This window comes from Cyprinodon variegatus, unplaced genomic scaffold, assembly GCF_000732505.1.
Source record: "Cyprinodon variegatus isolate N-32 unplaced genomic scaffold, C_variegatus-1.0 Scaffold44, whole genome shotgun sequence".
NCBI lineage: Eukaryota > Metazoa > Chordata > Actinopteri > Cyprinodontiformes > Cyprinodontidae > Cyprinodon > Cyprinodon variegatus.
In genome coordinates, this window is record NW_015150497.1 from 1,687,167 (window position 1) to 1,707,661 (window position 20,495).

Below are 20,495 nucleotides of genomic sequence, written 5' to 3' on the forward strand. Positions count from 1 at the left end.
CCACTGCTCTTTCAATTATTTTTTGGTCAATACACTAAAAGGAGCCTGAGCAGAGAACACTTCCTGATCTGAAAGATAAGAATAACCAGATCCTGGATGGATGGTCCCAGAGGCAGGTCCAAGCATGTGTATTCTGTTAGTTCCTAACAAATCCCACCACCGAAGGATAACACGGCGTGATGGGCTGACAGAGAGGGCTACAGACTAACGGACGATGGAAAAAATACAGGCCTATGGACGCTGGTGATTATTATGATGATGACGATGATGAAGAGGAGTGCTGATGAGTGTGAGTAAGCAGCCCCGCGGCAGTCCCCGAGCTGTCACATCGAATACAGCGTGTGATGTCTGCAGTCCTGATTGGTACAGACATCACACCAAGATGACTGTGATCTGCGCAACATGCTCTGCTGTCCTGCACAAAGGGGAGTGTGTCTATTGTGTGCGTTCGGGATCGTGTGTTTCCTTTAATGGATTTATAAAAATAAAAGCAGATAAGACCACATCTATGTGACCTTTTTGTTTGTAAGTTTTAAAGGTACTTGTTTTTTTTTTTGGTAATCTCATGGAGCTTTTGTTGCTCACCTTTCTTCTCTAGGCGTTTCATGTCCATGAGTTTCTCCACACTGTGTGGGTCCTGGAGCCAAAGCTGCATCCGGACAAAGGGCTCCCTTCCCTTCAGGCTCAGCTTGTGCCAGGGTTTAGGCCTGGCCAGCAGGTCTGAGACAGAACCCTGAGTCAGACCCAGGATGGTCTCCCCAAACAGTCGCTGACCTTGGAGAGGAAACCATAAACGGATATTAAACATCAAATTGCCACAACCTTCACTGCGTTTCATTAGGACTTTATGTGACAGACCAACACAAAAGTAGAGCAAAACCGTGAAAGGAAGCCAAACCCTACATGCTTTTAACATCTTTAAAAATGCAAACATGGGGCATGTATTCATATTCAATATCACTTTCTTTAACACCTATGAATAAAATCCAGATGTTGCCAAATCGGTACATGGAGTCCCCTAACCGCTAATTTCTTCTCAGTATAAACCCAGCTGTTCTCTGAAGGCCTCTGATGTTTTATAAAAACAATTAATGAACAAACAGCATCGTAACAGACAGTTCAGGGAGGAAGTTGAAGTATTTTTTTTTTTTTATCAGAGTTAGTCTATAAAAAAAATTACAGAACTACAATTAAATGCTTTCAATCAAAGCAAAATTGTCTTAGAGAGGCCTAATCAAAGCCCAGATTAAAATACTAAGTCTTTAACCTGAGTGAAACAGAATGGGTATAAACTCAATGTAAAATCAAAATGTCTCCAACGGAGTACTGATTTGAGGCTAAATACTAAGGTATACTAGAATTCTCAGGTTTTGGTTGTCAGAAATGTTAAAAAGCACAATTCATCTTCCTTGCACTTTCACAATTATGCACCACTTCAGGTTTGTCAGAGAAGTTCACATAAAATCCATAATTCTTTTCATTTTTAATCTGACACCAGTAAAAAAAAACAAAAAAAAAAACATTTCTGTTTCTTACCAAGGTTATTATCAGTTAGCACCTCCTTAACCTTTTTGGTGATGGCGTACGTATCAAGCTCAGGAGACATTGCTACCATCTCCTGGATGCTGAGACTGGAGTGACCCGGTAGGGGCAGCGGGGTGCCCGGCTGAGACTCCCCACCTGAGGGATCCTCAGACTGAGGCTTGAGGCTGGAGGACTGCGAGGCGAGGGGATCCCCGGCGAGACCGTTAACAGACTCCTCTGCAGAGCTGAGCGGGGATTCGGGAGCGGGGCTGCAGCTTGCTGATGTCTTGGGAGTGCCCTCTGCTTGAGCGGAACAGACAGGGTGACAAAGATCATACAGTTTAGGTGACATGTTACATTATGTAGGGGGGAAAACACACAGTAATCTCCCCTCCCTGCTGGGATGAGGAAGGGACTTCAGTCAAATCACATCAGCTAATTTAACTCCCTTTAGAAAGCAAAGAAGGTGCTTAAGTTTTGGGTTTGAAGCTTTTTGGCTTCTTCCTCTCATTCCTTCATCTCCCTGTCTGTGCCTGTGTAGCACTGCTGTGCCGCTCAGCAGGCTGGAAGAGAGCAGTCATGAGGAGCTGTCAGTGTACATTAGCTGCTGTTTACACCCCCAGAGAGAAAAAGAGACACACGCGCGCACATACACACACATGCGGAGCTGCCATCTGGCGCTGCAACACTAACTTGTCTACGACATGACAAACCAGCAGCTTGCTGGCTGACACTGCCGCAGAACCGGGTATGGGGGGGGATGGTGGGAGAAGGAAGGGGGCTGGGTAGGAGGAGGATGGTAGGGTGAGTGACAGGCTGACAGTAATAACTAGCCACTAGCTCTAATCAGGGGGATGTCAGGTGATGGTCTGCGTTCCGATTGGTTTACCTTGGTTTTGAGCTTGCTGGATGTGTGCGTTTTGCCCCTGGTCCCCGTTGAGCCACGTCTGCATACGGAGGTATGATGGCTCTCGGCTCCTCTGGTTCAACTTGTTCCAAGGTTTGTGTCGAGTTAAACTGTCGCTCAGTATTCCCTGGGACACAACAGAAAAGAACAGCTCAGCCATGCCCACCCCTTTACAGCATCCCTCACCTTTTTCCCATTTTTAAAGAGCATTTCAGAGTCAAAATTCAGGATGCCAGCCTAAGGTCCACTTCAGACATGAGTGGTGGACAGGGCTTAAACAAGGGAGGAGTAGAGAAGGATGGAAACATCAGATAGGCTGATAGACAGAGGATTAAATGGATGGATAGAATAGTAGATGGATGAATAGCTGGGTGAGTTATAGATTGTGGGATAAAAAGATGGACAGAGATGTGGATAAAAGACAGATACCCAGAGGAATAGATGAATGATAGATTGATGGGCTGCTTGATGAATTGATGGACAGATGACCAGAGACTGATGAATGGACAGATGAGTGGAAAGAAAAATGGGAGGAGGAAAGTGATAATGGATAGATGGATATTAGGTGGATAGATATCTGGATGAGAGATGGAATGATAGAGAGGTGGAAGCCGGGAAAGAGGGTCGCATGGACAGAAACTAAATAACACAGTATGAGTAAAAGACGGACAAATAGGTACAAAAAGATGGGTAAACGAAGACCCTGAACCCTCTACAGTTTCCTCAACAGTGAATTTTGGATTAGAAGAGGCATCAAGATCAAAGGGTTCTGCTTTGGCTTGGTCCTCACCTCTTTGGAGTCCTCCTGGTTGTGGTTTTCCTCGCCCACCTGGCTGGATAAGCTCCGCCGGTGGTCGGAGTGCATGTTGCTCCACCACTGCTCTCTCCAGTAACCCCCTCCTATAGCGCTTCCGGGGCGAGCAGAACCCTCAGAGGGGCGGCTCAACCTGAACCCTCCATCAGCCGACATGTCGATACCTGAGGAAGCTCTGCCGTCTCTCTTCCCACCGGAGCTGAAGTCCAGTACTGGAGATGGGGAAGGAGGCGAGGACAAGTGGGAGCTTGGCGGTTTCTTGAGGGAGAGAGCTAGTGAGTTGTAAGGTGGGAGTGGGGCAGTAAGAGAAGAGCCCAGGATGTCCCTCTGAGACAGAGAAGCAGAGGAGGAAGACGCAGACGAAGCTTTGAGGATGGGCTCCAAAGCAGCCTGTTGAGCCTCCATCTCCCTACGTGCCTGCTCCAAGATGGAGCGGATGGCTTCGTCTGAACCGCTGCCCCCTCCGCTCCCTATACCTCCTCCACCCCCTCCTTTAAGTCCCGTGTAAGATGGCTGAGCGTGGGACAAGTCTATTAAAGGAGAGGAAATGGGCCGTCAGGAGAAACACAGACATGACGTCCATCTTCAACGCTCTGGCAGACTTAGAGAAGAGGAAATAAACTAGAACTCACCGGCTTTCTGCACCTGCAGCTCTCTTTTGGCCTGTTCCAGGATGGACTTGATGGCTTCATCCGAGCCTGCCTCTGGGGTGCGGACGCGAGAGGTGATGTTACCTGGAAGGGAAGCAGGAAGAGACGACAAGTGTGTTAAACAGGACGAATGACCAGCAGAGCAAAACAAACAGCCGACAAGGACAATAAATACTCACTACAGATGCATCTCAAAAAGTCACAGTATCATCAAAAAGTTGATTTATCTCTGCAATTTACATTTAAAGGTAAAACTTTTATACAAAAAGCAGGTTGATACGTTTCAAACATTTATTCCTTAGTCTTTATGAAATACAGTAAATAAAAACCCGACATTTTAGTATCTTAGGAAATCAGAAGTGCCACAAAGAGAAGAAAAAATTTAGAAAAAGTGGGCCTTCTGAAACATTTGTCCCTGTACAGTATGGTATGCACTCTATATTTGGCCAGGACTCCTTTTACAGGAATTAATGGCAGTGTTGTCCAGAACAGGGATACAATGCTCATTAAAGCAGGTAGTGATATTTCTGGTTGTGCGAGCAGGTGCAAAGTCCTGCTGGAACATGAAATCAGGGGTCAGGAGAGGGAAGCACGAGTTGATCTATGATTTCATGGCATACTCTGCCTTAGGACTACAGAAAAAAAAAAGAAGATTCATTTGAAAACAGAACTTTGGAAAATCCAATCCTTTTTCTACTGAAATAACCCAACAGACCAGCTTTAGTAAACATCCAGGATATCTCTCTGTGGTAGCACTCTACGATCATTTCTACTGATCAGACGCCTCTTTAACCAGCAGAGTTTCATGTTTTGTACTCTTTGTGGAGGGAGTCTCTTCTCCAGGATCACGTAGGCCATCACAAAACATCTCTATTAAACTTCTATTCAACACTAAAATTATCTGAAGAACTGAAGTGAGGATTTCCATCAGCTGTAAGCCAAAATCAAATTGAACAAACAGCTGAAATAGATCACTGCCTTGAATTAATCCACTGTTATAAATGAACTTTTTGATGATTTTCTTTCAGTTTAAATAGGCGCCTGCATATCACATCACATCACATCCCCCCCTTGGCATTCCCACTGTTGAGCTAACAATGAACGAACAGCAACAATACTGGAGAGAGTCCCTTCATTTCTCGCTTTGGAGCGCACACATGCACACTTCATCAAATAAATACTCCCCACAGAATAACAACTACCAGTAAAAAGCTTTAAATACACATGCTGGTTTTTCCTCTGACGCAAGTCACTGGAACTGTGTGGTTACCTTCAAGGCATATTTATAACTGTATGCCTGCCCGCAGTTAATAAACGGCGACACACACCCCATACACACCATTGATACAGTTTAACCCACCCGCCCCCTCCCAAACACAAACATGCCACACAGACACAACGAGCCAGAATCTGTGCATGTGGACGGGGACAGACCTGTGTGTGAAGGTGTATCGGAGTGGGCTCTCCGCTTCGGAGCGTCCTGAAACACTCGGCTAAGCTGGGGCTGGCCTGAGCCCTCTGTTAAAAACAATACACCACACACTATGTTACAGCACTTTGGTGTTGCTTTCTTTCCTTTGAACAGCTAGACTATGGGGTGCGGCACACCGTCCTGCACTTTGTCCCATCCCACGGACCCTGCATCAAAAGGTGCGTCTCTATAAATTAGTGTATCATTCAAAAAAAAATTCAGAAATTCAGATCTCGTTTCAACTCCTTGTTTTTGTGATTTTAGATGATTATGGCTTACAGCTAACAGCACTAAAACGTGTTTGTTTTTTAAAAGAATAGATTGGAACAATAAATTACAGTCATCAGTAATCACTGTGTGCAACGTGGCAACTTTAAATGACTGCTTTCCAATGGGCTATTCAGTCAATTAGACGGATTTTTACTGTCCACAGAGGACAAATATTTTAAAACCAAAATGCTTAGGCCACTATTGCAATATTTAACTATACTACTGCAATCAATAGTTTTTACCCTAAACAACAAAGCTAAGCTGTGAAAAGGTAAGTACTAACAAGCTGGCAATTTACACAGTAATCCAAGAATATGGCAGTAAAGTTAAGTGGAAGGAAAAAATGTCAAGTTTATTTTGCTTTTCATTTGCAAATTAAGCCTCCAGAGAAAGAGCTTTTAAGATCCAGAGTGTAGCTTCCCCACTGCTGCCATCTACCAGGAAATGTCAGACAACATTATGTTTCAAATTGTTAAGAACTTTTACCAAAACATGGGTTTTAGTTTTCTATTATTATCAGACTTACCTAAAAGTCAGACTCCCAGAAAACCTAGAACTCTACATTTTTGTTGCCTATGAGCCAAAATTATCTAAATAAATAATGTTTAAACTCTATAACAGAGATAAACCTTTTCCAGGATGGTATTATATATGAAATGAGATGCACCTGCAAATGCATTGATCTTTACCACCTGTGGCGGAAGCGGTAGTTAAACCTCTGCTCCAAGCACAGCAGAAACAGACTCTAAAGCAGAGGCAGACGAAGTGCCGGTTCATTTTTTAAAATAATAATAATAATACTTTTGTTCCACTAAGGCCACCTTCAATCAGAAATGTCCTGATGCGTTAAGAAAAGCAGGCCGGGGCTAATCGAATCTACCCGCAGTTAACGGTACCCCTGCCTTCCTCCTAGTTCCCTTCGATCAATACTATTGATGTGTGAAAGGTTTCTGTATTGATCACGATAGCTAGGAGAGGCTCTTGGGATCAGTGTGTGACCAGGAATCATTCAGTGCACACAGGTGTGGGACAGAAAAGGAGGCAGGAGAGGGAGAGAGGAAGAAAAAAAAAAGGTAGTCTGTATTGACAAGCTGATCGATAGCTCAGTGCAGGGCTGTGAACACACACGCACTCACACACGGCAACTAACAGGACACACAAACATGGAAGCACAGGTGCACCAAAGATGCACACTAACCTCTCTGTCGTCCCTGAATGCTCCGCAGCGCCAGGATGTTCTGCTCATCAGCGAGGAACTGCCTCATCTTATGGAAGGGCTCCTTCCCCCGGATGGTCAGCTTGTTCCAGGGCTTGGGTCTGGCCAGGATCTCGCTGACTGAACCCTGAGACAGTCCTAGCACGTAGTGACCAAACACCCGCTGGCCGATGTTGTGCTTGATCAGCTGCTCTTTCACCTGCCGGGCAATCTCTGCTGTGTCCATGTCCTCCCCGTCTAGGACGCTGCCCGTGGTGGCGTCAGAGTGGCTGGGCGACGGGGAGGGTGCGCTGCCCGCAGTGCTGCTCCCGTTGACCGGAGCCATATCGGGACTGGCCGGAGGGGGCTGGGGACTGCTGGCTGCCAGGGGAATGGCGGCGGACCCTGAGCCAGGGGTGGAGGTAGGGATGGAGCTGAGGGCCGGAGTGAAGGGGGTAAACAGCAGAGCGCCACTGTGGATCCCGGAGGAGTCCTGCAAGGCTTTGGAGTAGAACGTCTGGAGCAGCTGTCGCTGAATGAGGGAGTTCAGAGCCATCTTACTGCCAACCAGGGGGAACATGGGGGAGTAGAGCTCTTGTCCAATGCCCGTAGGAGTGAAGGGTTGAGTCTCGCTGCTGGTGGTGGCAGTGTTCAGAGGGTCTATGTGAGTACGAGATAATGGGTGCTGAGAGGAGGAGGGGAGAGAGGGAGGTGGAGGAGGTGGTGAGGAAGAAGGCTCGCTGTTGACGGCGTCCTCCTTTGCTGTGGACTCTTCTGACCCTTTTCTCCCGGCTGACCCTACAAGAAAGGTCAAAACACACAATGCATTATGGGGGAGTCAACAAAAAAGGGGGTTCCAAAACGAGAGAGAGCAAAAAAAAAAAAAAAAAAAAAAAATGTTGAAAGTTATCTTAGTCCAGTTTTTTCTAGAATAGTGAACTTTGTGTTTTCCTTTTTTGCCAATCCCCCCCAGACAAAGTGCCCATGCATTTGTGATTTTAACCTTTCTTGTAAGCCACAGCCTGGAAGAAAACAGGACAAACAAAACAGTTGTCGCCGTGCCACGTGAACAGATTAGCCCGGCCCGAGGCCAGGGCTCACTTTATCTCACAGAGGTAGCAGAGCTGGGTTTCCTTAAGGAGTCAACAGACCAGGCCAGTCCTCTTCATCCTCGTCTTCATCACTGCAGATGCTATATCAGAGTCTCTCAGTTCGTAAAAAAAAAAAAAAAAAAAAAACTTTTCTCCAAGAAAAAAACACACACTTATTTATGAAACAAAAACTTGTACATTTGATTTTCAGCCCTTTTTTCTTTTTACCTTAAACAGACATTTGTTTTACAACCACCAGTACATACAGACATAGAACTATATTTTCTAGTCTTAATGACTAGAATTCATCTCCGGTACTTGGGAGAATCCTTTTAATGCATAACCATTGAGACTTAACATGATCAAATAAGACAGTAAGCTCCTCTCACTGTGAATGTTAATCAATTCTAAGCTATTCAACTATTCAAGCCTAAAGCAATGACATTTCAAACCCATAAACACAGTTTGCAGAGGGTAGAGGAGTCCTGATGTAAGGAACAGAGAACAGTGTCCTCATTTCTTCCCCTTTGTACAATCTTTGTAGTTTTTTTTACCTTTCAGGTAGAACCTCCTGCTGGTGCATTTATTAGACCCAACAGATTACTGTCTGTAAGCAACATGGAGACATCTTTGTGGCAAAACAAAAGTTTTAGACAATGTGTTTTAATTTTAAACCAATAAAATTAAAATGGATGGTTGTGGCAATAAACCGTCCAATAAAAAAATAAATGTTGAAGTATTCTCAGAGAAAAAGAACTTAAATAAAACATCAAGTGGCATCAAAAGTCACAACCCCTGATGAAAGCTGCTCCTTTGAACAACTAACAATGGGAAAAACTGTATTGAATTAAATGGAGGAATTTCACAATGTGATTCAGCTGTTTTTTTCTTCTTTCTATACTTTTGATGGTGTTTTAGATCTGAGACATGGATCCCATATGTGTTCTGTTTGATGCCACTTTTTGATGTGCATGTGTGCATATTCCCATTCCTACTCATCCTCACCTGAAGCTCTTTAAAAAAAAAAAAAATGTCTTCTCTTGGTCTCTTGCAAATATCTTACACTGGAGAACGGCTTCACGTCGACTCAAAAACTTACCGCTCAGCTCAGTGTTGGCGATGCGCAGAGCGGCGCTCTCTGATTGAAGAGTCCGATTCTTCTCCAGCAGCAGCACTTCCAGTGGTTTGGAAGAATCCTAAAAAACAAAACAAAAACAAAGGTAGAAAGAAGAGTTTGCATCCACTACTTTAGGTTCAATCACTTTATCCTAACCCATTTTTTTTTACCTGCACTGAATCGGTTCCAAACTCCATGGTCTTGAGGATACTGAGGAGATCAAAGAGCAAACTTTTAGCTCACTAAAAGACAGGCATGCACACATTTCTTCTCTTAGCATCCTGTAGCTATCTACACCTAAAAGAAGGACGAGCCTCTGATTTGGACTCCAGAGATTTACAGCAGGAAATTCTGCTGACTCTCCTGTTTTAACCCCCACCTTAGCTCTTTCTTGACCTCCTCATAGTCGGCTTGCTTTTCCAATTTCTCTTCCAGTTCCTGTGGGTAACAAACAGAAGTTAATATTTCATGGATGCGTTCCAGAGGGCTATTTAAGAAGAAAAACCTCAAACGTGGTAAAAGGAAAATGAGATGAAGTCTGTATAAAATAAAAATAAAAGAGGGGGAAGTGGATGTTTGAATGGTACCTTCAGAACTGCAGACTTGCTGCTAAGCTGCTGCTCCAGCTGGGAGATCTGGGAGCTGGTGGTCTCTCGGAGTTTGGTCAGGCTGGCCTGCAGTCTCTGGACATCCTCCACCAGCTGGGCGGTCTCCCTTTCTTTGGCCCTCAGCTCCGCCTCCAGGTTGGAGTGCGATGCCACCTCTGGTGCCTGATCCTACGGGCCAGATAGTAAAAAACTTTTTCATGAAACTGCCGAAAACGCTTAACTGCAAAAGAATCTCCACTACAAATAAAAGTAATTTGGGAACTTAACAAGCCAAAACATTCATATACATGTAGTAGCTTCATTTACTTTGTGGTATTCAGTCTATTCAATCAAGCTATTAAATAATCTGGTACTTCAGGAGTCAAAGGATCATTAAATATTTCCTTGAATATTCAAATCTATTTAACAGATGACTCCCAACATTTCATATAACCTCAGTAGTGTTTGCGGTCTAAGTACGTTAGTTGCATTAAACTGGTTTTAATCAAATGTGTAAATGCTACTTGCTCAATTTGGTACGTTGATTTCAGCTTATAAACGCAAATACAGCCTGACTTTAATGATGTAATAGAGATTAGTTCTCCAGATAGGGTTGTTATTGCAACCGCGATTATTTTACTACCCCAGTATAAGACCACATTAAGGTCTGAAGATAAGGAAACCTATGACTCAATTTAAAGCAATATCAGTTCTATTATCTTATGTTGAGATAATTCAGTTTGTTGTAATTGGTTTTTACAATCGCATCTTGAGATAATGAAATCTAAAGCTTCTTTAAACCCATCTAGAAAACATCTAATGCCCAGTTTCATCTGTAAACAGTTAATCTTATTTTGTCGCCTTCTTATAAAACAAAACAATTATCTCAGGATTATAAAGTGTTCTAGTTGGTGATACTGATAACAGTATACAGAATACAGAGCTGCAGACAGGAGGTCACATATTGGTCGGATCTACATCCGCTCCACACTATGCGTATTTCCTGTTTGGTATCTTACCAGCTTGTTTTGTTTGTATGACCCCCATTGCGGAAAACGACTCGAGAAGTTGGACCAGCTAGAAAAGGTGGCGCAAGAACTCTGGGACCCTTTTTCCACTTGGAACCCTGCTCTTTTTCACCCTTGTGTCCCTCCATTGTCGCAGCATGGAATAGCATAGTGCAGACCACGCTTCAAATCAAAAATATTTGAGAGAGCCTCACTGCGACACATTGCTACGGGAGTATAACCAGCCCTTAAGGCAGCAGGTTAACATATTCATGCCAAAAACGCCACTGCTTCTTTAGGCATCTTAAGTCTAAATACGATAGCGGAATATATGAGGATAACTACTAAAGATCAACACTTTTGTTGTTCAAACAAACTAAGATTAAACCATTCTTTGTTCTATACGTCAATGTAAAATCTGCTGGAATAAATCGCTGAAACAACATGAATTATGATCACTTTATGTTCTAATGAGGAATTTGTATTTTCTCTGTAAACAGAACATGGTAAACATGATGGGAACATTTCTCCCCACTCATTTTATTATACAATACATCTCAATTAAATCAAATTCAGCATAACTCTTAAAACCCCAGCGGCTCTGAACATCCCTGGCTACATATGCATAAAACAATATATCAGCCACAAATCACTAGGTTCATAAAAGGAGTTTAAGCCAATCAGCAGCTCTTTACCAACCAATCAGAGAAGCAGTGAAAGTGGGTTACCGAGTCAGGGTCGGCCTTGGTGGGACTGCTGAGCTGTTGGGATTGGTTAGTTGATGACAGCTGCTCTCTGAGCACCTCCGCCTCTCTCTCTGCCACTTCTGCTCGCTGGAAAGAAACACAAATGTAAACGGGAGAGTCAGGATAGGTGTTTTTTATACTCTGAACCCCATTGTATCTGATCATCACCAGCTCCAATGTACACACTGTCATTTTTTCCTCGGTTTCTTTACAGTTATTGATAAAAAACCAAAGGATTTTAACTTCACTGCAGAAAACCAAATCCCTGTAGCGTACATTGAGCCAAAGGTAATAAAGTTAAGGCATAAAGGTTTTCCATTACACAATCTGCCATCATGCTGGGAAGCGTTAGTATACAAAGGAAATGGCCCCCTCTTTACAGCCCAAACAAATGTTCAATAACACCACAGGGAATATTTACAATGTAAAACAGCAACAGAATTGATATTACCTTAATAAATCACCATATATTTCCCTAAAGACCAGAAATAATAAGCATGGACATACATTCAGAACCACATGGCCACGCTCCGGTCTAGAATCATCTGCTACGCCGGCCAACTCGCCATCATTAGGACTTACAGGGAGCCGATCTCACAGCGTCCCTAATTGCAACCATCTTGAGAGCTGTTATTGACTGGGTGGGAGTTAAAGTGCTAGTCCAGACAAAAACAAAACAAAAAAAGTCCTGTTTTCCATTTTCTTCTTGTAAAAAGCTTCTAAAAAGTCTGACTAAGCTGTAGGCCACGCTGTCACCCTCAGTAAACCTCAACTCCAAAGTGTGAAGAGTGCAAGAGCGTGTGTGTGTGCAAGAGTGGCATTATAGTCGGAGCGTTAACCTTTGGGCTAATATTAACATTACATGCCCGTGCTGGCCCTTTAACCAAAATCATACTCTTAGCCTAACAATGGAAGTTAACACAATGACATTAACAGATAGCAAAGGGTTATTAACAACTGCTGGGAGCTTTGCTGCAGCTCAATGAGCTCAGTAGGTGTGTGGAAAACTGGCAGGAATCTTCACTCTGATGCATTCATGTTTTATAGGGATCATCTTTACATTTTAAACTGGTAAGCAATCAGAAAAAAACATATGTTTTCTTACTCAAAGGGAAAACCAGGCTGTGTAAAAAAAACAAAAAAAAAAACGAACAGCATCGCTTTTTCTTTTGGTATAAAAACGGTCAAAAATACCCAGTGCGTTTTTAGAAAGAGCTTAATGATTCCCAAAAACAGCTGGACATTAGTGCTGCTCAAAGTAGAATAAATGGCGTGCCTGTTTGGGCCTATTTTCAGGCGCAGATTTATACACAGCCCGAGTTCAGGTGAATATTTTCTGCAGCAAAAAGTCGTAGGGTGGAGACAAGAAGTTAAAATAGCAGCATCTCTGTTTACACATAATGAAGCAATGACTTTAACTTATTTCTATTGTTTTAACACCAGTTACATTCCTAGCTCACCGTCTTTAGATTTACACAGACGGTTAAGTTTGAAATAATCATGTCAAAATTAGGACATTTTTCACTTCTATTTCCAAATCTTATAATCAGACATAATAGAGTATGCCAGATTGCAGTGCATAAAACCCGTTTCAGCCACTGAGAGGCTGCCACCTGTTTACAGTTAATTATTTTTCTAGAGATTAGTTATAGATGTCATTATTTAGCTAGGAATGAATCAAATTAAAAAGCTTATTTTTTTTTATTTTTTTTATCCTGACCTGTAGATTTTTACAAAACATACAAAATTATGTTTTTCCCAAGCAACAAACTAATTCAGCAAATTTATCCCGAAAGTCTAATTTTTATCATATGATTAATACAAATTTTATTAACTCTAGAAAACAAGATTAAGATAATAATTTTTTTTTTTTTTTCTTTAGCTGCTTCATTATGTTCAGACTGAGACAGGGAGGTTTTCTTGTTACCATTTTTTATGGTAAAGTTCCCATTCTACAGCTCTACATTTTATACAGACACAACTAAAGATAATAACTAGAGTCATTTTTGCAATGATGGTTAATGATCTAAACATATTAGTATATTTAAGTCAATCCTGACAGTGATGCTGAGAGCTTCTTTAAGCTGGAAACATTTTCTATAGATCAGTTCGTTATAGATGATCTACAATGGTCATGATAGCACTGGTAAGTGACTAAATGGGTATAAAAGAATAAAAAAATTTTTGGGATCTTAAGTAATGTTTTATTATTTTACAGGTGGTTTAGAAATGGGTCAAGGTCGTTCTATGCCTCAGTACATCAGGTGGTTTCTGAATGTTATAAGGTTTTTTAAAATGACTGAAAATTAGACACAAAGGTACTGATATTAAAAAAAATCTTTATTGTATTGTTCAATACTTAAGTTCTTTTAAATGCATACTTTTAGATTCGTAAGTATTTTCAAAAGTGAGTATGTCAATATTTTTCATAACACCATGATAGATGGTGTATTAGAACAAACACTGCATAAAATAGTTTAACAACAGCTATAAATGTTCTAGTCAAGTCTGGAATTAACTTTTTTTTTTTTTTTACCAAGACCTACAAAACCATTTTTTTTTTTTTTTTTTTTTGCTCTGGAAACAAATATCCTCCCAAATCTATTCTCTTTGAAAATTTTAGAATAATAGTGAAATCTAATTTTTTTCCCCCATTCTTTTTTCCCCAAGGTGAAACCTCTGGTCACTTGCTGCTAGAAATATATGAAACAACCGTTTAACTTAACATTTATTTAGAGACTGACTCTACAAATTAAGTAGAAAGTCTGATCTCCGCGTGTGACAGAAGATAGATTAGTCTGATACTGGCTGAATTACCTGATTGGCTCTTTCCAAGTCTGTCATCACCATCTCTATCTCGTCAGCCCTGGAAGAGATAGTTCTGATTAATCTAAGGAAGAACATAAATAGACAGCCTTTAAAGACAAACAAGCAGAGCTTATAGGGAAACAGAAAAAAAAGATTCCAGGAAATAAGGGAACATTTTACACACAAATTCTGCCTCCATTTAGCTCCTGTCTAGATTTCACCTTAATCCACCGATAGTGGACTCCATTACTCAAACAGCTTGCATTCGTGCGTGCGTGCATACATGTTTTTAATTGTACAAGTGAATGCGTGTCAGCGTGCACACGTAAGCCCCTAAACCAGGGCCACACTAAAACAGAGGGATTACATTAATAGAGCTCTAAGTCCTAATACAGCAGACTAATCTGCTATGAAGCTGTGTGATTGTGTCTGACTAATGGTCTGGATGGAGGCCAAGGTTCACCTCTCACTTGCTAGAGGTCAGATAGCAAGAATACATCTGTGCAATAATAGATCTCAATGGATCCTGGGAAAAAAATGGTTCTGAATTTTCCATAAGGTAATACAGATATGAATACAAATGTAAATGGTGGGGAGATATGGGAATAATGCACATACAGGATGTATCTTATGTTTAAACTCTGAATTGATTTTCTGCTTAATAATAATGAACAATAATCATAGAAAAGAAGACAGCCCAGGAATGCACTCTCTGGAGAAGATACATCCAGGTTTGTGGTTTTTTTAATCCCCTGTACTTTTCACCTTAAGGATCACATCGATGTGTGGCTGGGTAATAGTACATTTCTTCCTTCTGTCTTCTCTGTTCCTTTAGGTGATCTTCGTCTTAGATGCATCTCTACAATCTTTCCACATTTAGGGACAAAATATTCCATCCTTCTTTGGGAAACTAATCTTAATCAGACTGGAGAGGGTCTGTGCTGCAGACCAAAAATTCTGATTAAGGAACAGAGTTTGATTAGGCCACTTTAACATGGGATCATCTTTTTATCTGACTCATTCTAGTACATATCCTGCTGTACAATTTAGGACAAGGCCTCTTTAATAGTAAATATACTCCCTCTGCACACTTTTTCCTAGTTTTTCAATTGATGTATATTATAAAAAGTTCTTCTTCCCAGTTATCCACTACATGAGGACCTATTTCTGAATTCTACCAAACAGAAAGAGCCCGGAACAAGACTAAATAAGGGTGTGAATACTTTTGCAATGCAAGGTAGAAGAGAGACTGAAATTGAAGCTATCAGAAGTGGTGGCAGAAAGATGCTATATGTAGCCATGGTTATTTAAGACATCGATGAGAACGCATGAGCGGCAGAGAGAGCAAAGATGTGAGCACATATGTGCACCGCTGCCTCCATTAGGACCTTTTGATTTGACTGCAATCTTTTGATAGTGAACCCAACAGCCCACGCAGCTTTTGTATTTGTGTGTCACAGTATGCGAAACAGCGCTATGTCCCATAGGCTTGCGTACAACTGATTTGAATGCGTTTAACAAAACAGACACAGTTGATATTAGGTCAACATTGTGCCACGGGCGATGCAGCAAAAGGAATCAGATGTGGGTGGGAGAGCTTTTCACTCTGCTTTTATTCTTTCCTTAATAGTTGAAAGGATCTGGTGTGTGTTTAGGCAACATAATGGTGTGCTACCTTAACAGCTTTTATCCCATCTTAAGCTATACTGTGAAGCCCATGTGCGTACTGAGCACGTATCCCTGCACGCGCACACGGAAGGTCAGGGAGCCACGGAGCTGGAAAAGCTTGTAATGGAGAGCGTTTATGGGTGGTAATGCAACCCAAATACAGCGCGGCTCCTGCTCCAAATGTTATCGTTTAATCAAAGTACAGATGCACAAAGTCTTCCTAAATAACCTTTGGATTTGGCTGTATTTGGGAATTATAAAGGCAAAGCTAGAGGCTGAGGGCCAAAGCAGATCACAGGGAAGGGATTTTCAGCATATCCTGATAACAGTCAGTCAGTGGCTGAGCAGGGCAGGAACTGCCCATGGCCTGCCAATGCACCCAGGGGGAATTAATTCATCAAACACTGAACAATAAAAGAGGGTGACAGAGTACGGTTCATTGCTGTCAAAACGTAAACATAAAGCTTAATGCTACAGCCACAAGGAGGCGCTATAAAGCACCTACAGAGTTGCATTCTAAATGACAAACAGAACCCAGAACGACCCATTAGACCCGACTTTGGTGCCATGAAAGCCAGCGGGTGCACCCGGTGACACTGGAGTAGGACTTCTGAAAGGAACCCGGAGCCTCAGAGCCTCGACTGCTCTCCCTCCATCTCACACAGGCCGTTTCATCTCTTATCTTCTGTCCTGCTCTTCACTCAACTGCTCCTTTTCTCTTCCACCCTCAGCCTGCCTCTAGTCTTCCCTCCCTTAACCGTTCCCTTCCAGTTTTTACCCCGTTTCATCTACTCCCCTCCTCCTCCCCTCTCTCATCTATCGCCCTCTCTTCCTCTGTGCCAGCAGGATATTCCCCTGATTTAGATTTTCATTTCCCCTTCTCTATCACACTCTTATCCCGTCTTCCTCACCGAGGCCTCCAGCCCCCTGGCTTTCTTTTTTTTTTTTTTTGCCCCCCAGTTTTCATCACTCCATTTCTTTTCTTTCCTTGGCTTTCTCCACATTGCATTTTCACAGCATGTTACCTTAGGGATTCCAGGGAGGCTTAAAACAGAGCGAGATGCGAGTATGTCTGTGTGTGTTTGAGCGTATCCTTGCGCCATTTTATGTTTGTGGGTGCTTGAAATGGACACACAGAAAAAACTATTTTGTATACAATATTAGGAAACATTTATAGAAATCTGCAGACATTCAGTCTCTTAAAACATCCGGTGGGCTTGGAAATCAATAAATCATTAATCTTTAACGAGGACTAAACGATTAAAACGCGTCTGGCCAAACCCTAGCAGCGCTGGTGGTACATCTACAGGCCTGCCTCCTGCTGATGGACGCGCGCACACACACACACACACACACACGTTGCAACGTCAACCAGCTTCTCATGGTGCGTCATCGGTGTGTGTGTGTGTGTGTGTGTTTAAAAGGCAGATTACCTAAACCAAGCAAGAGATGAGGGGGTCGGATTATGTCAAGCAAAGTCCTCCTCAATGGGAAGTTTACACGGTGAACGAATGTTTGTCTCCGAGTGTGTGTGTGTAGGCATGATATGAATGACATTGGTGCACAAGCAGACTCAGTTAAAGGGTTAAAAGTTTTGTTCAGCCAAACAGTGGCGATTTGCTCAGCCAAGCAGTAAACGGACAGGGGGGGAGGACTCCGAGGACTGGGAGGGAGCAGGGTTGAAGAGGGTTTGTGTGTGCTTTAAAGCGTTGCATTAAAATTTCAGATCACAGCACGCCACATAGTCAAGGACCCTGACTGCCTGAGGCTCACGAATGAGTGAGTGAGTGAGCGAGTGTGTGTGTGTGTATACTTTAATGTGAGTGCATGTGTGGATGTGGGCGGGCATGTGCTTATTAGCTTCTGTAAGCAAATGGGGATGACTATAGGCATCCTTTTAAGATGATTCGCGTCTGACATGAAAGGAAGAACTGGGAAAAGAAGGGAGTTTTTTTAAGAAAGTAGATAAGCCATGTTAGAGAAGTATAAAAAACAACCGATAAACAATAAGTATTGATTAGCGTCTCTACGACGCATTGGGGTGTCTTTATATGGCCTTTCCGCTACCGCAAACACACATGTCTGGAAGATAAAAGATAAAAGTGTGGGTGGAAAGAAAAAAAAAGGGAGGAAAGAAAAAAATATTCGGAGGAAGACAGAGGAAGGATCGATCTGTTTTTAACAGCCAATCAATTTAACAACTGTGGTAATGGAGAGACACAGCGAGTCTAAGGGGCAGAGTAAACGGCAGCTTTTAAAAGCCAGGCTGATTCTAGGCTCTAGTTTATGCATGCATGCAGGACGTCCTTGACGGTTTCATTACCAGACTCCTACTTAGAGAGGGACTTGGGAGAAAAGTGCCACATTTTCCTGTGGTGCAGCAATGATCAATAAAACAATAAAGTTCTCACTTTTTTTTCTCTTCCCCCTACCAACAAATATTATTTTTCAGCTTTCTGAAAGAAGTCCGGACGCTGGAGAGGTTCTGGTTCCCACCAGTAACCCTGAGAGACTGAGGAGTGTGAATGCCATAAAGTGCCACTTTGCAGTGTGGAGCGCAGACATGAAAATGCTTCTGTTCTCATCCAGCCTACTGCTAGGAAATCAATGATAGAGGCACGCATCTCTAGTAGCAGGAGACAACCTATCGTTCTAGTACTGCCAGAATAACACCCTAACACCATCAGCATCATGCTGCCACCACCATGTTTCCCCATGGAATTATGCTAAACAATATTATCAGCTAATCCTATACAACTTCTCCATCTAGTGTTCTCGGGTTACAGTGAAAGTTGATTCTCTACAGGTCTTTTTGTATAAGATTTTCCCTTTAACATAATTTTTCAACTTTCTGGCTGACATTTTGGTCCCAGAGGGGTTTTAGTTCCCATAAGTAATCTTCAAACACTAAAGAGTCTGTCAGTGCAGAGTGCAGACATGGAAGGGCCGTTTTCTCCTTGTCTATCACTATTAGATCAATAATGATAGATGCACAGAGCTTGAGTACTTGATGCTAACATGTCTTTCAGGTCCTGCAAAGAAAAAAAAGAAAAAAAGAACTAAAACTCATGGCTTGTGCTTCCTCTCTTGGTTGAAAAGGACAAATCATACAGAGCACTTTAAACTACGCAGTAAAAATATAAACCTATTTTGATGCTCTGCCGAATCTGCAAAATACATTACAATCCCTCTCAGTATTTACTGTGAGCGGGTAATGCTGGGATTTGGAGGCTGTTGAGCGTTGTGGGAGACATTCCAGCTGTTAGGGGAGAGCAGGGGGAGTTTCCAGGGAGGGAGATTCACTAAAACAGGAGGATTATGTCAAGAGCAGAATATGGAGGGAGCCAAAGGGGAAAAGTCGACCCGTAAACACATGAGTAGATCACAAAGACACATACTTTGCTGTGGATTCCTCGTCATACTTTGTCTTCAAATCAAAGAGCTCCGCCTGAGTTGCTTCAAGTGCTAGAAAAGATAGAAAAAGAACTGTGTATGGGGAATTAAAAAAAATACACAAATAAAAGACACTAATAAATTAGGAGAGGCATTTGCCTTTTGATTCATGAACTTTAACCTCTGCCAACAACAAACAGTCAAAAATAGAAACAAGCAGCATTAAAAAGAGAATTGGCTTGTGAATGAAAAATTATACAAGGAGAGATTGGTGCTGCTCATTCAGACATTGATAGAGCAAGAGAGAGTGCGACTTACAGCAGATAACAGGAAGGCTGAATATTGTACAGCTACACTGCTCCTTTTGAGCTTCCATCTGTTACAGGAAATCTATAGGATGCTGGAAAATCTTAACTCCAATCAATTGTTTAAAAGTAATAAAATTGTGTTAGAGCTACTGTATCCTTCGTGGCTTGCTGTCCATGGTGAAATCAATTAAACTACTACTAACACGATTAGTCCTTTAAATGCTCCTGTATGGTAGTTGTAAGTGGAAGTGAAATACGATTTGTCAGAAATCTGAAACTTTTTATTTAAAATATGGGAAACCCAAGGAGGAGGACAGAATTCTCCACAGTCTTAAGAAAAAGTTCTCTTTTTAAATGTGAATTTAAAACTAAGCACCCCTCCCCTCCCTGTGTTTGTAATCTGAAGAATAGTCTGGCTGGTACCTGTCTGCAGGGACTGGGCCTTCTGTTCAGCCTCTTTCAACCTTGAAGACATGGAGTCCTGACTCTCCTGGAGTTTCCTAAAGAGGTGTGAAAAAGAGAGCAGGAAGCAAAAAAATCACAGTTAAAAGATAGTGAGTCAGTAATTCTTGGGTTCACACTTGGTGGAAAATGCATCCATTCTCTATTTTCCCACCATTTCTGAAGCCCCCCTCCCACCCCTAAAATCTTCCACAACACAACCCACTCCTCATTAAGCAGCCCTATTAGGCAGGAATGTCTGGCCACTGGGGCATGCTGCACCCGGGGGGGGGGAGGAGAGCTGAGTCAGAAAGGGTGGGGGGCAGAAACCACAGGGATAAAATAGATTCATTCTTAGCACATAAAAAAAGTTGGGTTCTGCTGAGAAATTGCCGCTGTGTGTAAAAACATCAATAATCCAGCACAAATATGGCCTTTATGACACCCTTTGATCCCCCCCCCCCCCCCCCCCCCCCCCCACCCCCCCCCCCCCCCCTC

General features: G+C 42.4%; 1 protein-coding gene across 5 annotated transcripts in view; it reads right to left on the minus strand.

The window, feature by feature from the left end:
• cux1 (cut-like homeobox 1) overlaps positions 1 to 20,495 on the minus strand; it is an 80,145-nt gene that overhangs the window by 16,209 nt on the left and 43,441 nt on the right. The window contains exons 7-21 of one of the 5 annotated variants that reach the window (XM_015370266.1): positions 19,980 to 20,056; positions 19,254 to 19,320; positions 14,197 to 14,245; positions 11,362 to 11,466; positions 9,627 to 9,815; positions 9,419 to 9,477; positions 9,210 to 9,249; positions 9,022 to 9,118; positions 6,835 to 7,629; positions 5,330 to 5,413; positions 3,878 to 3,979; positions 3,222 to 3,775; positions 2,414 to 2,558; positions 1,537 to 1,824; positions 586 to 774 (exon numbers count right to left, since the gene is read on the minus strand). In XM_015370266.1, the coding sequence (XP_015225752.1) occupies positions 586 to 774; positions 1,537 to 1,824; positions 2,414 to 2,558; positions 3,222 to 3,775; positions 3,878 to 3,979; positions 5,330 to 5,413; positions 6,835 to 7,629; positions 9,022 to 9,118; positions 9,210 to 9,249; positions 9,419 to 9,477; positions 9,627 to 9,815; positions 11,362 to 11,466; positions 14,197 to 14,245; positions 19,254 to 19,320; positions 19,980 to 20,056 (2,840 nt within the window). Of the gene's footprint in view, positions 1 to 585; positions 775 to 1,536; positions 1,828 to 2,413; positions 2,559 to 3,221; positions 3,776 to 3,877; positions 3,980 to 5,329; positions 5,414 to 6,834; positions 7,630 to 9,021; positions 9,119 to 9,209; positions 9,250 to 9,418; positions 9,478 to 9,626; positions 9,816 to 11,361; positions 11,467 to 14,196; positions 14,246 to 19,253; positions 19,321 to 19,979; positions 20,057 to 20,495 lie in introns of all 5 variants that reach the window. The other 4 variants (XM_015370265.1, XM_015370268.1, XM_015370267.1 and 1 more) reach the window with 4 other exon arrangements.